This window comes from Natrix helvetica, assembly GCF_964273705.1.
Source record: "Natrix helvetica genome assembly, chromosome: 1".
Taxonomy (NCBI): Eukaryota; Metazoa; Chordata; class Lepidosauria; order Squamata; family Natricidae; genus Natrix; species Natrix helvetica.
The window spans coordinates 375,763,090-375,777,450 of record NC_138548.1 but is presented as its reverse complement, the minus strand read 5'-3'; the positions used below and the strand labels follow the sequence as shown (position 1 = coordinate 375,777,450).

The following is a 14,361-nucleotide window of genomic DNA, read 5'->3' as shown; positions in this document are numbered from 1 at the left end:
GTTGCTGAGATGAAGGAATCTGGGGATCATCCCAGTGAGATTCCCTGTGGAAGGAGGGGGAGCCCCTCGGAGTCCTGGGTTCAAGGCCGATTCCTGCTCAGATGGCTGAACTCTGGGAGGGGAGGGGGATTTTCCAGCTGGGGGGGGGGAGAGGGACAGGAGGAAGATTTGGGAGGCTACGTGGCTTCATTGCCCCCCCTTCCCCTCCCCCCCTTTGCCTCCCCATATTTAGGTTTCCTCCATGGGTCAAAAGGGCCTCTGGTCTCACCCGGATTCCCCCTTCCTCTTCCCCTCCCCCGTTTTATCAAATCTGCAGCTATTAACCAGCCATTTTGGTCCCCAGTGATGGGATTTATTTTCTCTGTGAATGGAAAGTTGGGGTGACCAGGGGGGGTTCCTTCTGCTTTTGAGCTTCTGGGAGGGTGGAATCCCCCCCTTTTACCTGTGGGGCCACTGCAGCCTCCTTGGGGCAGAGACTGAGCAATTCAGAAGGGGGTTTGAGGGAGGCCTTGCTGGAAGGGGGGAGGGCACAATTGGGGCAGGTGAGGTTTGGGGGACCCGACCTTCCCCTCCTCTCTCACCCCCCACCTTCCCTGCCCTCCAACCCTTCAGGCCTTCCAGAAGCTTCTTCTTTCCCTCTCAGTCACTCATTCCCCCTCCTGCCTCCTCTCCCCTTTCCTTTCCTTCCTTCCTCCTCTTCACCCCCGCAGCCCTCTTCCTCTTCTTCCTCCTTCTTCCTCCCCAGAGCCTCAGATGGGAGCCTCCATGGGATCCGGGTCCTTGACTGAAGCCCCCTAACTCTTCTCTTCTGTCTCCCTTCCAGGCGCCTCCTCCCACTCCCTGAAGTATTTCTACACCGGCATCTCGGACCCCAGTCAGGGGGAGCAGCCCCTCTTTGTCATTGTGGGGTACGTGGACGATCAGGTCTTTGTTCACTACGACAGCAACAGCCGGAGGATGAAGCCTCGAGTTTCCTGGATAGAGAAGGTGGGGAAGGATGACTCCCAATATTGGGACAGAGAGAGTCAGAAACAACAGGGCCCTGAGGAGACGTTCAGAGTAAACCTGGAGACTCTGAGGAGTCGCTACAATCAGAGTGAAGGTGAGTGATGGGTCGGGTGGCTCCTCCGGCCCCATAATCCCCTCCCCAGGAACCAGAGGGGGGGAGAAAGGGGGGGTCCCTTCAAAGGGAAAGGCTCCTTCCACTCCTTTTGAAAAGCCTTTTTTTATATATGTTTATTCTTTTCTTTAATCCACCTAAGATTGTCCTTGTCTCCATAGCTGACATTTTCTGCCCATTGCAGTTAATGGAAACGTGTTGAAATTTCTCCATCTCTCTTTCTGGAGGTTGATATAAATGGAGGTAAAAAGAGGTCGAAATCTCCCCTCCCCCCATGACAGTTGGGGGGTCCTTGGTGGATCTCCTGCTGTGGGGGAGGAGGGTGGATCCTGGGGGAAGCAGATCCTCCTCCTTCTCTCTGTTTCCACCCCAGAGAAATGGGGGATCAAGTGCAGATCCACCTGGGGAAACTAGATCCCTTCACCCCCTTTTTTGGGGGGGCAATGAGGGGGGGTGGCAAACGCCAGGAGCTCCTCCTCATCCTCCAGTTGGAAGGACAGGCCAGGAGGCCCAAATGGGGTGGGGGGCTCTTATGGGGGGGGATCAGAGGTCCAGGATCCTCCCAATGGGCTTGAGGGGGAAAGACAGGAAAGGAGGAAACCTCCATTTGGGGCCCTTCATGGCTTCCCCTCCTTGGTCCCTCAGGCTGAACTCCTGCCCTGCCCTCTTGGAGGGGCTGCCCTGGATTTGGGGGGAGGCTCTTTCTTCATCATCCCTTCCCTTCTTCTGCCACCTTTGGGGGGAGAAGATTCACCTCCAAGGAACCTCATTTAGGAAAAGGGATGGAAGGAAATGTGTGTGTAGCTCAAGGCTCCATTTGGCTGAGGAAAACCTTCTCCACAAACATCAGCCGTTTCCCCTCCTTTCGTCCCATGGAGGTGCAGCCCCTCCCCCCAAAATTCTTCCCCCCTCTCCTCCCCCCTCCCCCCCTCCAGGCAGACCCCAGAGCTCTGCCAGTCCTGCCCCAGATCCCCCAGGATCCCCCCAGATCCCTCCAGGCCCCCTGCTGGCCTCCCAGGGGATCAGAGCTGGGCCCAGAGGCTCCCCCTGGTGGAGGAAGGAGGAAGGAGAGCGGCCAGAGTGGAGGGGAGCCTCCTTTCCAGGCTAAAGAGCCCCCAAGGTCCCAACCTTCCCCCCCAAGGGAGGCTGCTTCCCCCTCCCATCGCCTGAGTCGTCTCCACTGGACCTTCCCCGGCTCCCTCCTCTCCTTTTATGAGGCCTTTGTACCACAACTGCACACAATACTCCAGATGTGGTTGCTCTGCCTGGATTCATGTAAAGGGTTTATGTAACATTTGCCTCTCTTGTGTTTTCAATACCGTTTTAATGATCCCTGACGTCCTGTCAGCCTTTAAAAAAAATTATCTGATTTTTACTAAAAGTTTTTTTTAAAAAAAGATAAAAACGAATAGAAAATAACATAAAATAAAAGACAGAAAGGAAATCAATCAAAGAAAAATAAAAAAGTACAAGAAAATAAAACCAGTGGAAGAGAATTTGTAAAGAAAAAAGACATGAAGAAAAAGTGATTTCTGATATTCTTCTCAGCAGTTATAAACATAAATACATATTTAGCCTCTCTAAAGCAGCCTTTCTGAAGCTTTTGACCCTGCAGGAACCCTTGAACTATTTTTCAGATGTCAGGAAACCCCTGAACATCCAGGCTCAGAGATGGGCCATAATTGTTTCATGCGTAGACCTGTAGAGACGCATTAATAGTGTTCTTACACTAAACATCAAAAAGGAAACTTGCCTTTTCAATGTGAACCCTGTGCTTTCTTTTTGCTGCACAAACATTCAATTCTGTGCCAAACCTGAGATAAGAACACATTTCATCTTCAAGGGAAAGAAGACAATTTCTGTCTTAGCTTTTGATGGTTCTGAAATAAGACAGACCTTGTTCTCAGAAGTTGAAAACTGCAGCCAAATATTTAGTGCTTTCCTGTGAATGGCAGGAGATTCTTCTTGGACAGAAATCCAGAATTATTTTTCCCATGGGGAGATCAGGGAATCTCCTCTCGAGGGCAGATTCAGATTGGATCTCCCAAGGATCTTCCTCTTCCTCCAAAGGGAAGTTCTCTGGCTGAGCAGAAGATGCAGAGAAAGGATCCCCTCACCTGTCATTCCTGGGTGTGGAGAGGAAAGGAGAGGACTGGTCAGTTTAGTTCAGCGGTTCTCAAATAGTGGGGCGCGCCCCCCTGGGGGGGCGCGAGGCTCTGTAAAGGGGGGCGCGAAGGCTCCCTTTCCATCTGGGTGCAACGGCGGCGAAGGCGTGGGCGAGGCATAATATATGCCGCCTGGAAGTGGCAGCACTTCGGACTGTGGATTTTCATTGGAGCCGCGGGCTGGAGCTGTGCAAGAAGCCTGCTCGGGCGGGGGTGGGAGGGAGGGAAGCATGGGACCGCCCGTCTTTGCCACCGCGTAGCTCGCCTCCCCGCCAGCAGCTCCACCGCCAGCATTCTGTCTGGAAGCTCCACCGCAACAGCCGCTGTTGGGGAAGGGACAAAGGGGCGGCGGTCGCCCGATCTTGCCACCGCCACCCCTTCGCCCCTGGTAACGGCAACTGTTGTGCTGCTGCTTCCAGCTGGGATGCTGGAGGAGCTGCTGGCAGGGAGGGAGGGAAGAAGGGCAGAAGGGAGGTGGAAGGAAGGAAAGAAAAGCAGACACGCCGGAGGGAAAGAGGAAAGAAGGCAAGCAGGCAGGAAGGAGGCAGAAGGAAGGAGGGAAGAATGGAACTGGAAGGGAGGCAGGGAAGGAGGGAGGGAGAAAGGAAGGATAGGAGGATAGGGAAAGAGGAAAGAAGGCAGGCAGGCAGAAGGGAGGGAGGTGCAAGGAAGGAAGGAAGCATAGATAAGCAGGAGGGAAAGAAGGCAGGCAGGCAGGAGGAAAGAGGAAGGAGGGAACTGGAAGGGAGGCAGGGAAGGAGGGAGGGAGAAAGGAAGGATAGGAGGATAGGGAAAGAGGAAAGAAGGCAGGCAGGCAGAAGGGAGGGAGGTGCAAGGAAGGAAGAAAGCATAGATAAGCAGGAGGGAAAGAAGGCAGGCAGGCAGGAGGAAAGAGGAAGGAGGGAACTGGAAGGGAGGCAGGGAAGGAGGGAGGGAGAAAGGAAGGATAGGAGGATAGGGAAAGAGGAAAGAAGGCAGGCAGGCAGAAGGGAGGGAGGTGCAAGGAAGGAAGAAAGCATAGATAAGCAGGAGGGAAAGAAGGCAGGCAGGCAGGAGGAAAGAGGAAGGAGGGAACTGGAAGGGAGGCAGGGAAGGAGGGAGGGAGAAAGGAAGGATAGGAGGATAGGGAAAGAGGAAAGAAGGCAGGCAGGCAGAAGGGAGGGAGGTGCAAGGAAGGAAGAAAGCATAGATAAGCAGGAGGGAAAGAAGGCAGGCAGGCAGGGGGAAAGAGGAAGGAGGGAACTGGAAGGGAGGCAGGAAGGAAGGGAAGGAGGAAGGGAGGGTGGAAGGAAGGATAGACAAGTAAGAGGGAAAGAGGAAAGAAAGCATGTGACTACGGTGGGAGACGAGGAAAGACCGGTGTGCTATGTTATGCAGAGGTGTACTTATAACAATTTTATAGACAAATGATACTATTTACAGTCGCGCGGGGGGGGCGCGAAATGTTTTCTTCTTCCTAGGGGGGGCATGACAGAAAATAATTGAGAAGCACTGGTTTAGTTCCACTCTACTTCCAGGTGGTTTCCCCTTAGATTCGAGGGTTCCTGGCGTCCTTCCTCCCTCTCAAGCCCAAACAGGAGTAGAAACAATTCAGGATTTCCTTTTAGTTTTTTCAAACATTCGGTTTTCTTTTAAATCCAAGAATCTGTTCACTTGAAGTTGAAATATCTTCTCCAGGGCCTTCCAGAGCCTGTAAGCTTCAAACTTCATTTCAAAGGTCAATAACCCTTTGGGTCTCCAGGTCAGACTGGGCCACTTGCTGCAGTTGCTGAGGAAAATATTCCTTTGGGGCCCTTCGAGGCTTCATTCCCACATTGCACTAAACCATGGTTTGTTTCTGGTTAGCCCAAAGTGGGAACCAGCCCTTGTGACTTGGTGCGATTTGTGAATGTAGAACATGATTTATGGTCACGGGGATCCCTGCAAGCTTTTTCCAGATCGAGCAGATCCTCTTTGAGGCCACAAGATTCTCATTCCCTCTTTGCGGCTGCAGGTTCAGGCAACTGTTTCCTCTCTGGGATCCCTTCCTCCCCCCCCCCCCCAAGAGTCTCCCCTGCGGAGGAATGGCAGAAGGAAAGATGGAAGGGTCTCCGTCCCTCCGTTTCTTCTGTGACTCTTTTCTTTTCTTGGTCTCCCTTGGGATCCTCTGCTGGCTTTTCCAGCTTCCCTTTTCCATTGGAAGGTTCAGGGGTCCATCTTGGTGGTGGTGGTGGGAATCCAAGGGAGCCAGGTTGAGAAAGGGGAGAAGGGAGTTAGAGATGGGAGCTTTTTCCCCTTGAACTCTAGGGAGGAAATGGGGGTGTCAGTGCCTGTGTAAAAGTCCCTGCAGTGAAGGGGTCTCTGCCTATCTTCAGGACTCCCCAAACCATCCTCCTGTCTGTCTTTCAGGCCTTCACACATGGCAGCTGATGTATGGCTGTGAACTCCAGAGAGATGGGAGCAAAGGAGGATTTTGGCAGTATGGCTACGAAGGGAGGACCTTCCTCACCTTCGACAAAAAGACCCTCACTTGGGTGGCTCCCATCCCCCAGGCCCAGATCACCCAGAGGAAATGGGACGCTCTTCCAGGAAGGAATGAGGGACATAAGTCCTACCTGGAGGAAATCTGCATTGAGTGGCTGGAGAAGTACCTGTCCTATGGGAAGGAGACTCTGCTGAGGACAGGTGAGCATCTGGATCCAGGCTGGACTTTCCTCCTTTATGGCTGGATCTCCTGTACACATTCAGCCCCTTTGGGTCCCTGGTCTTTAGCCTGTTTGCCCTGGTGGGAATCCCCCTCCTCCTCTTCCAGCCCCTCTTGCGTGTAGACCCCCCCTCTCCCCTAGGTCTCCCCCTTCCCCCCTGGGGTCCTTCATCCCTCCAGGATCAGCTGGATGAGATTAGGATCAATGGGGAAATCCCCCCCCCCATTGATTGCCCACAGCCCCTCCCTGCCTGGGGAGGACCCTCTCTCTCTTCTATTGGCATCAATCTCTTCCCCCCCCCCTTTTGAAAGACAAACTCTCTTTTCCCAATTGATCCCTGTAAGATTCCCTTTGATCTCTCTTCCTCTTAAAATTGGGGTTGTGTCCCTTGGAAAGAGGCCTGGAGCAGCCTCAGATTCAGGGGAGCAAAAGGGGAGGCAAAAAGTAGGGAGACTCTTCTCTATTGCTGTCTTGAAAGGGACCTTAAAAGACCATCTCCACTTTCCCTCCCCTGAAGGGAGCAGCCCAAGATCACTCAGAGTTCAAAGCAGCCAGAGAGGAATTTCCTTGGAGCCTCAATTTGCTTCCGGAGGTTTTTCAGGCTGAGTCCCTGGGAAGGACTCAAAATCAGGAGTTCTTCTGGTTGAGCCTTTTCCAGATCTGGATAATTTCCTAAAACTCTTGGAGAGGCTGCAAGTGTGGAATGTAAATCTCTGGGTTAAAACTAAGTGGTGGGAGATTTTCCTGCCCCTCCAAGTTTCCCATCCACCTTCCAGGCTCTGGAGGGGCTTAGGGTTAATTCTGGGGGTGCCATTTCTGCAGAGACCCCAAAGGTGACGGTGAGCAGCCGGACGGAGGTGGAGGATGGGATGGAGACGCACGTCTGCCGCGTGGATGGCTTCTACCCCAGGGAGATCCATGCCTCCTGGAGGAGGGATGGGGAGGTATGGCTGGAAGAGACCTTCCGTGGGTTTCTGGCCCCCAACGCGGATGGGACCTATCACTACTGGCTCAGCATCCGGATCGACCCCAAAGAGAGGAGCCTCTATCAGTGCCACGTGGAGCATGACGGCCTGCAGGAGCCTCTGGACTTGGAGCTGAAGGGTGAGAGGCTGCAGGGAGGGGAAGGCTGGGCTCTCTGGCAGGCTGGAGGGTGGTGGGAGAGAAATCTGGCCCCAGATGTGTTCAGATGTGAGCATGGCTGAGCTTTCATCCATTGGTCCTTCCAGTGTTTGAGGCAGGTGAAGCTGCAGGGACCAGACCGTAGAAGTGACTTCGGGTGATGGAAAGGACAGAATCCCATCCCAATACTTGGCCGATCCTGATGAAATCCCCTCCGATCCTCTCTTAGGCCTTCCCTGTTTCTTTTCTCCAGCAGAAGAGCAGAAATGACGCTGAGCCCCAGAAAGAGATTTCCTCTTGTTTCCAGTCCCTCGAAAGGACCAGAATCAGGAGGAGTCTGGGAGCCCCTTTTCTGAAGGGAGATGTTGGCTAAAAGGGATGAAGGGCAGCTGCCTTCAGGAAAGGCCGAGAGAGGCTGGACTGAGGCATCCGGAGTCAGAAAAGAGGCTCCCAAGTCTGAGCTTTTTCCCCATCAGAGACTCACTTTGTTTTCCTGCTTTGAAGCTCAAAAGGTCTCTCTGTGTAGCTCCTCTAAGAAAGAAACAGCACATTATTTTATGATATGATAAGTTCATTCCTGAGGCTCAGCATAAAACCCAAGGAAGAAACCCTCTCTCAGAGAACTCTGCATATGCTCAGAAGTGTCCTTGACATACACTGTACTTCCAAAGTTGCAAAATTCAAATTCTAATTTTTTTATTGCTGATTGTCACCAGGATACAAGAAATACTCAAATATAATTGTTATGCTGATATCCCAGGCAGAATAAAATATTCCTTTAAGTTTTGTTGTTGTTTATAGCAAGCATCCATTCACAAGTGGCAGGATTGCTGTTCAATGGGAATCCTGAGTTTTGGGCAAGAGAAATTTAAATTTAAAGTTCCCTCCTCAAAACTCTCCCCTCCCCCCCCAAGCAATACCACTTTATAATGCCTTGGTAAGACCATACTTGGAATTCTTCATCCAGTTTTGGTTGCCACGATGTAGAAAAGACGTTGAGTCTCTGGAAAGAGTGCAGAGAAGAGCAACAAAGAGGATTAGGAGCCTGGAGGCTGAAATATATGAAGAGCAGTTGGAGGAATTGGGCATTTCTAGTTTAAGGAAAAGAAGGACTGGAGGTGACATGATATGTTCCAATATCTCAGGGGCTGCCACAAAGAAGAGGGAGTCAAGCTATTCTCCAAAGCACCTGAGGGCAGGAGAAGAAGCAATGGGTGGAAACTAAACAAGGAGAGAAGCAACATAGAACTGAGGAGAAATTTCCTGACAGGGAGAAGAATGAATCAGTGGAATGGCTTCCCTTCAGAAGTTGTGGGTTCTCCATCACTGGAAGCATTTAAGAAGAGGCTGGAGAGCCATTTGTCTGGAATGGTAGAAGGTCTCCTCCTTGAGCAGAGGGTTGGACTGGAAGACCTCCAAGGTCCCTTCCAACTCTGTTATTCTGCCATTTTTATGCTATTTTTGAACTGGCCAAAGAAATGAAAGTGTGTACTTAAAAAAAGGCTAGGTGGTATGAGCTATTTTATTTCACATCATGAAATGCAAAGACTCAAATTGAAGAAAAAAGATAATGTTCAGAGCTGGTCATTTCCACTCAGAGTCATGGCTTATTGGAGCAACCTATAAAAGGAACAACCATGTTTTTGTTTAACAAATTTTGTTGACATTATTGTGTTGGTGACGTTTTTGTTTTGGAAGCTGCTATGAGTCAGAAGGTTGCAAAGGGCTGTTTTTGAGTGCAAAAGCCAAAGATGAATCCAGTTGCCTTCATGCTGGGCTGGTGTGAGAAGAAGGCAGCGTCATGAGGAAACGTCCTCTAACAACGGTTATCAAGGCCTCTTCATGTTACCTTGAGAAGGACCCAAAAATGATCACATGGAGTTTTTAATTTGGGGTATTTCCAGCTTTCACTTCTTTAGGTCTCTTCCCTGATTGGGAAGATTGTTTGAGGTTCTCCTTCAATGATCTGCTCTCTCCCCCAATTCAGAACCAACCAATTCAAAATCCAACCTGGGGCTCATCATCGGCTGCGTTGTGGCTGCCCTTGTCCTGGCGTGTGTGATTGCTGGAATTGTAGTATTCTTCAGTAAGTATCTTTTGTGGGGAGGGGGGTGATGGAAGGAAGATGTGGAGATTCTCCCCAAGTCTCTCCCTTTGGGGAGCTTCTTCTGGGCTTCCTTCTGTCCTGTTTTCCCAGCCCTCTTGGGGACGATCTGAGATCTCAGCCTCTCGCTGGGACTCCAGTCTCGATTCAGCTGAGTCTGAGATTCAGGTAGTCCTGTCTTCTTCTGAGTTGGGAAGAGGCATCCCAGTTCCTTTGTCCCTTTCAAAGGCTTTGGTCAAAGAGCAGCAGAGAAGGATTTCCATGGAAACCTCCCTCCCCTCCCAGCTGCTCCTTCTGCTTCCCCCAATTCCCCTCCGTCCATCTCAGAAGCAGCAGGACTCTCTTGGGGCAAATCAGGAGATGCATTTGTATTTTGAAGATCTTTCTGTCTTGGTTGATGGGACTAAGTGACGGTGAAGCATCTGGAGTTCTTGCTCCTACAGAGGGAGAGTTTGGATGATCTCTGGTGGTTTCTTTTGAGCTTTCACTGATTTTTATTCTTGCAGAGAGACGTCAAGATGAGTACAAAGCAGCACCAAGTGAGTGATTTATCTTCTTTACATGTAATCTCCAACTTAGAGCAGGGACCAGAGGCACCGTTATTTGAGAGGGATGTGTGTATGTTTATGTCTTCCTCTTCATACTAAGAACCAGGCTGAGGAAGTTGGGCCCCCTTTTCATTACAGCCAGGCTATTAGTAGAAGTGGGAGAAACCTCTAGGAGAAACATCTGGAAGAAGGAACCTTTAAGAAGAGGAGGAGACACAGGTGGTGGAAGGTCCCTCTGACTGAGGACATGCTCTGTTTCCCAAGAAGGCAGAGAGGAAAGGCTTGGCCAAATGAGAGTCAGAAGCTCCATAAAATTAGGGATGAAAAGGGGAATTTTGAGGGAAAAGGAGCTTTGGGGGTTGCCAGCTGGATCTCCTCTTGGTCTCCTGTCCCAAAGGCTCGCAACTGGTTACAAAAATAAACTTTGAATCCATCTGTTTCTTTTTAGGCCAGCTCTGCCTTCTGGCTTTGTATGATATAAATAATAAAATTTAATAATTCTTTCCAATGCCTTTTAACCAAAGCAGTTTGATCCAAACTCTCTCCCTGTTATTTGTGCATTTGTTATTGTGTGGGAGAGAGAAAGGGAGAGAGGCAGCTGGAGTCAGAAAGAGCTGAGCTTCCTATAAGGAGGGAGACAGACAGACAGACAGACAGACATCCTCCCTCATCCCCTTTTCCTTTCTTTTCCAGCAAGTGAAGGAGGATCCAGCAGTTCAGGTAAGTCGGAGGGAGCAGCTGCTGCATGAGCCATTCTGTCCCTTTGCAAGACTTTGGGGGGATGAGGGGATGAAAAGATGGAAAGGCCCCCACTTTAACCCCCCCCCCCCAATTCATCCTCCCTGGGGTCCCTCTGAGTCTTCTACTGGTGGAATAATAAGAATAACTGCACCCACTTTGGCTTAGTGGTGAGGGCACCAGGCGAGAGACTGAGCTCTACTTAGGCACGAAAGCCGGCTGGGTGTCACAAAATCCACTTTCCTTGCACTGGTTGATTCTGCAGAGGAGAAGGGAAAGCTCTCCCTGTTGGATTCAGCAGGGGAGGCAGCCCAGAGTCTGCATGGTGGAGCCTTGGCCCCCTTTGGAGGGAAAGAGACCTCAATTCACAGAGGGGAAATAGGGAAACCACCAGTGAGGCCATCATCCCCAGTGGTTAGAGACTCTTCTGCTGTCATAGCTGAGACCTGGATGACTCTGGAAGGGGGGTTGTTCCGTTCTCAGAGATGTGCCCAGAGAGGCTTAGGATTTGGCCCCAACTGAGACCCCGGGCAGGATTGGTGGGGTTACAGTGGTCATCTGAGAATCTCTCCTGGCACTCAGGAGGCTCCCAACCCTTCAGTTCTGGTTGTGACTCCCTGTTTCTGAAGCTGAGCTGACATGATGGGCTTGTTGCTACTGTACCAGCCTCCCTGATGCATGGCCAGCTCCCTGCCTCAGCTGCTGGGGGCATCCCAGGGTTGGCATGGGGTTGCCCAGGATTATGGTCCTGGGAGACCTCAATCTGCCATCCCTGGGTTTGGCCTCCAAAGCAGCCCAGGAGTTCATGGCTGTCATCCGGGGTCCGACTGGAGACAGAGGTCACACACTGGACACGATCTTCTTGTCAGACCAAAGGCAACAGGATCTGATGGGGGAGTTTGGTTTCCATTTAGTGTTTTAAATATTCTACGTGGCATTTTATTGAATTTCACTGTGAGCTGCCTACAGTCACCTTAATGAGATCGGTGGAGATGGAAGTTTAATTAATACATCAATAAAAATCTTTACGTCCTTCTGAGAAGTTTGGGAAGCTGAAGAGGTTGAATGGTGAAGAGAGAGATTTCTCCTCCTCAGAGGATCCAGACGTTGATTCATTCTGTCTCTTTCTCTCCAATCCAGGGATCAACCAGACTGCTTAGCAGCCCCCTTGCAGGTGAGTGGTCTCGGTGGGGGCCGTGTGGGGTGAGAGGGAGGGGGGCTTTGGGGTCCAAGTGAGGGTGAAGATGCTTTGGGAATCCCTCTTCTCTCTCCTATTCACCTCAAACACTGGAAGGTAAGGAGTTTGGGGGGAGGGGGCTTGGGGGAGGGGTCTTCCTGCCCCCAAACTCTGATCCTCTGGCACCTCTCAGGCTCTGAATGTCTTGATCCAACTCACCCTTGGATACTTTCTCCCTCCTCTTTGCAGGGGAGATGCCCAGCATGAGGAGAGAGGAGAGAAGAGGGGATCGGCCTCCTTCTGAATTAGGCCGGGCTCTCAGGAAGAGCCGTTCAGGGCCTTCCTGCATGCTGGAACCAGGAGAGATTTTGGGGTCTTTCATCACTGCTTTTATCACTGAATCAGTAAACTTTTTCTATTATGACTGAGGAGCAGAGGAGAAAAGAAGATATTGATTGTTGCTAATTGTGGAATCAAAATATTTCAAATTGGATTTCGTAGATAATAGTTTATAATAGATAAATAGGTTGCATAACCCCCTTAATGGGCTTTTATTGATTAATTTTAGTGGATAGAGGTTAAAGGTTAAAGGTGATGTTTTAGAGATGGGTTTATAGAGAATGGGGTGAAGAATCGGATGAAGAGTTTCTTGGCTTTACTTTAAGAAAGATTGATAAGTTGTTAATTTTCATTATATTTGTTGAGGATGAAGGTGAAGGTTTCTTTTTGTTTTTTCCTTGTGTTAGTTTTATCTGTTTAATGTAATCTTCGATGAAACTATTAACAAAGAGAAGTGTGCGTTTTGAGATTTTTGCGGCTAAATTAGTTGATGTCTTTTTAATTGATTATTGCACGGTTATTTGACCATATATTTCATAACACAAAGTTTGACAATCCATATAAAGAGTGTAACATTAGACACTGATTTTTTTTATAGATTGCCATTTATGGCTTTTCATGATTTAGAAAAACAGATCATGAAATCAATTGTCAGCCTGCTATCTCCTTAACAATTGCACATCTTTTGTAAGTTTGCCAAAATTTGTTTGATGAAAATAAAGGATTTCTTTTCCTCTTACCTGAGTTGCTGTATCTTTGGGGAGGTTGGAATGAGAAGGGATTTTACCCTTCCTTGTGGATCAGAGACCCCGATTCCAATTTCACTTTGAGTGATGGGAAGGGGGAGGAAGCAAAGCAAAATCTCGAAGGAGGAAGAACGGGGGGGGGGGTTTTCCTGTGTGCTCCTTCGGGGAGGAGGCAGCCATTTTGCTCCTATGTCCTGATGGTTCTCCAGCATCACCAGTTGATCTTGTGCAAAGGGGCTACTTGGTCTTGGCTTGGTGGTGGCAGCAACAGAGGCTGCCTCTCCCTCAGAGCCTCCTTTGCCTCAGTCTATGGGCCAAGCGGCTGGTCTTTGGGTCTCACCCAGGGGCCCTTCGGGAGACAGGAGCTGAATGACCAGCCAGAGCCGTCCTGGTCCCCTTGCAGAAGGGCAGCTTCTCCTGCTTCCGGGAGATCCTCTCTGGGCTCCTCAGCTGCCCAGTCTGATGCAGAGGCCCAAGAGTGGGGAGACCTTTGATGGATGGGAGGGATGCCCCCCATATTACAACGGTTGCTTTGGGAGCATGGAGGAGTGAAAAGGATGTGGGTCTGTCCAGGGTGAAATCTACTTACCTTCACTACTGGTGTGCAAATGTGAGCGTGCGCACGCCCCCTCCACGCATGCGCAGGACCTTCCGCACACGCACAGTGTCCAAAACAGATATGATGACATCTGGGTGGGTGGGCGGAGCCTACAAAGGTAAGGAGAACAGCGATTGGGGGGGAGGAATCCTCTGGGCCCAACGATTTAGAGTAGCTGCTTTCTAGCCAATATAAGTCACAGCTGATCATGGGAAATACCAGTTCGCCCGACCCGCTAGCATTTTTGTACTCCCAGTTCAGGCGAACTGGTCTGAACCGATAGCCTTTCACCCCTGAGCCTGTCCTCCCCCTCCCTCAGGACTAGCCTCTTTGGAAGCTGAACAGGAAAACTTGGAAACATTTTGCAATAATTCAGTGCATATTTCAGCCTCTTCTACGGATTCCAAATGTTTAGAAATTGATGGATGAATTAGAATATGTGACCGTCCAGCTGAGATAAGAGGCTCTGGTCAGCCAACACAATAAAAATATCAACACAAGAACAAAAGACCATAAATATAATGCATGAAAGAGAAATGAGCACCAAGGATAAACCAGCCAGCCACAGATTCATTCATTTTCTTCTACAGGGAGTCCTCGACTTACAACAGTTCATTTAGTGACCATTCTAGGTTACAACAGGATTCAAAAAAAGTGACTTATGACCATTTTTCACACTTGTGCCCGTTGCAGCATTCCTGTGGTCATGTGATCAACATTTGGACGCTTGGCAACTGGTTCATACTTACGACTGTTTCAGTGTCCTGGAGTCCCATGATCCCCTCCTGTGTCCTTTTGACAAGCAAAGTCAATGGGGAAGCCAGTTTCACTTAACAACCGTCTTACTAACAATTTGAGTGATTCGTTTAACAAAGTCTTGAGCAAATGTTTCACTTAAAAGCAGAAATGTTGGGCTTAATTCTGGTCGTAAGTAGAGGACTACCTCTACCAGGCTACACAAGGAGGCAGTGAGTTCAAGTCCTGCCTCAGGTGTGAGAGTCAGCTGTGGGATTTTGGGCC

At 50.0% G+C, this 14,361-nt stretch overlaps 1 protein-coding gene across 7 annotated transcripts in view; it reads left to right on the top strand.

Moving 5' to 3' along the window:
• The window catches only part of LOC309383796 (class I histocompatibility antigen, F10 alpha chain-like), a 33,876-nt gene extending 21,140 nt beyond the window's left edge, over positions 1-12,736 (top strand). For 2 of the 7 annotated variants that reach the window (XM_081936700.1, XM_081936702.1), the window contains exons 2-9: positions 824-1,102; positions 5,674-5,949; positions 6,792-7,073; positions 9,079-9,177; positions 9,702-9,734; positions 10,437-10,463; positions 11,622-11,655; positions 11,908-12,736. In XM_081936700.1, coding sequence (XP_081792826.1) covers positions 824-1,102; positions 5,674-5,949; positions 6,792-7,073; positions 9,079-9,177; positions 9,702-9,734; positions 10,437-10,463; positions 11,622-11,641 — 1,016 coding nt within the window. In that variant the 3' untranslated portion in view covers positions 11,642-11,655; positions 11,908-12,736. Of the gene's footprint in view, positions 1-823; positions 1,103-5,673; positions 5,950-6,791; positions 7,074-7,344; positions 7,647-9,078; positions 9,178-9,701; positions 9,735-10,436; positions 10,464-11,621; positions 11,656-11,907 lie in introns of those variants that run through there. The other 5 variants (XM_081936701.1, XM_081936703.1, XM_081936704.1 and 2 more) reach the window with 5 other exon arrangements.
• The last annotated feature ends 1,625 nt before the right edge of the window (positions 12,737-14,361 follow it).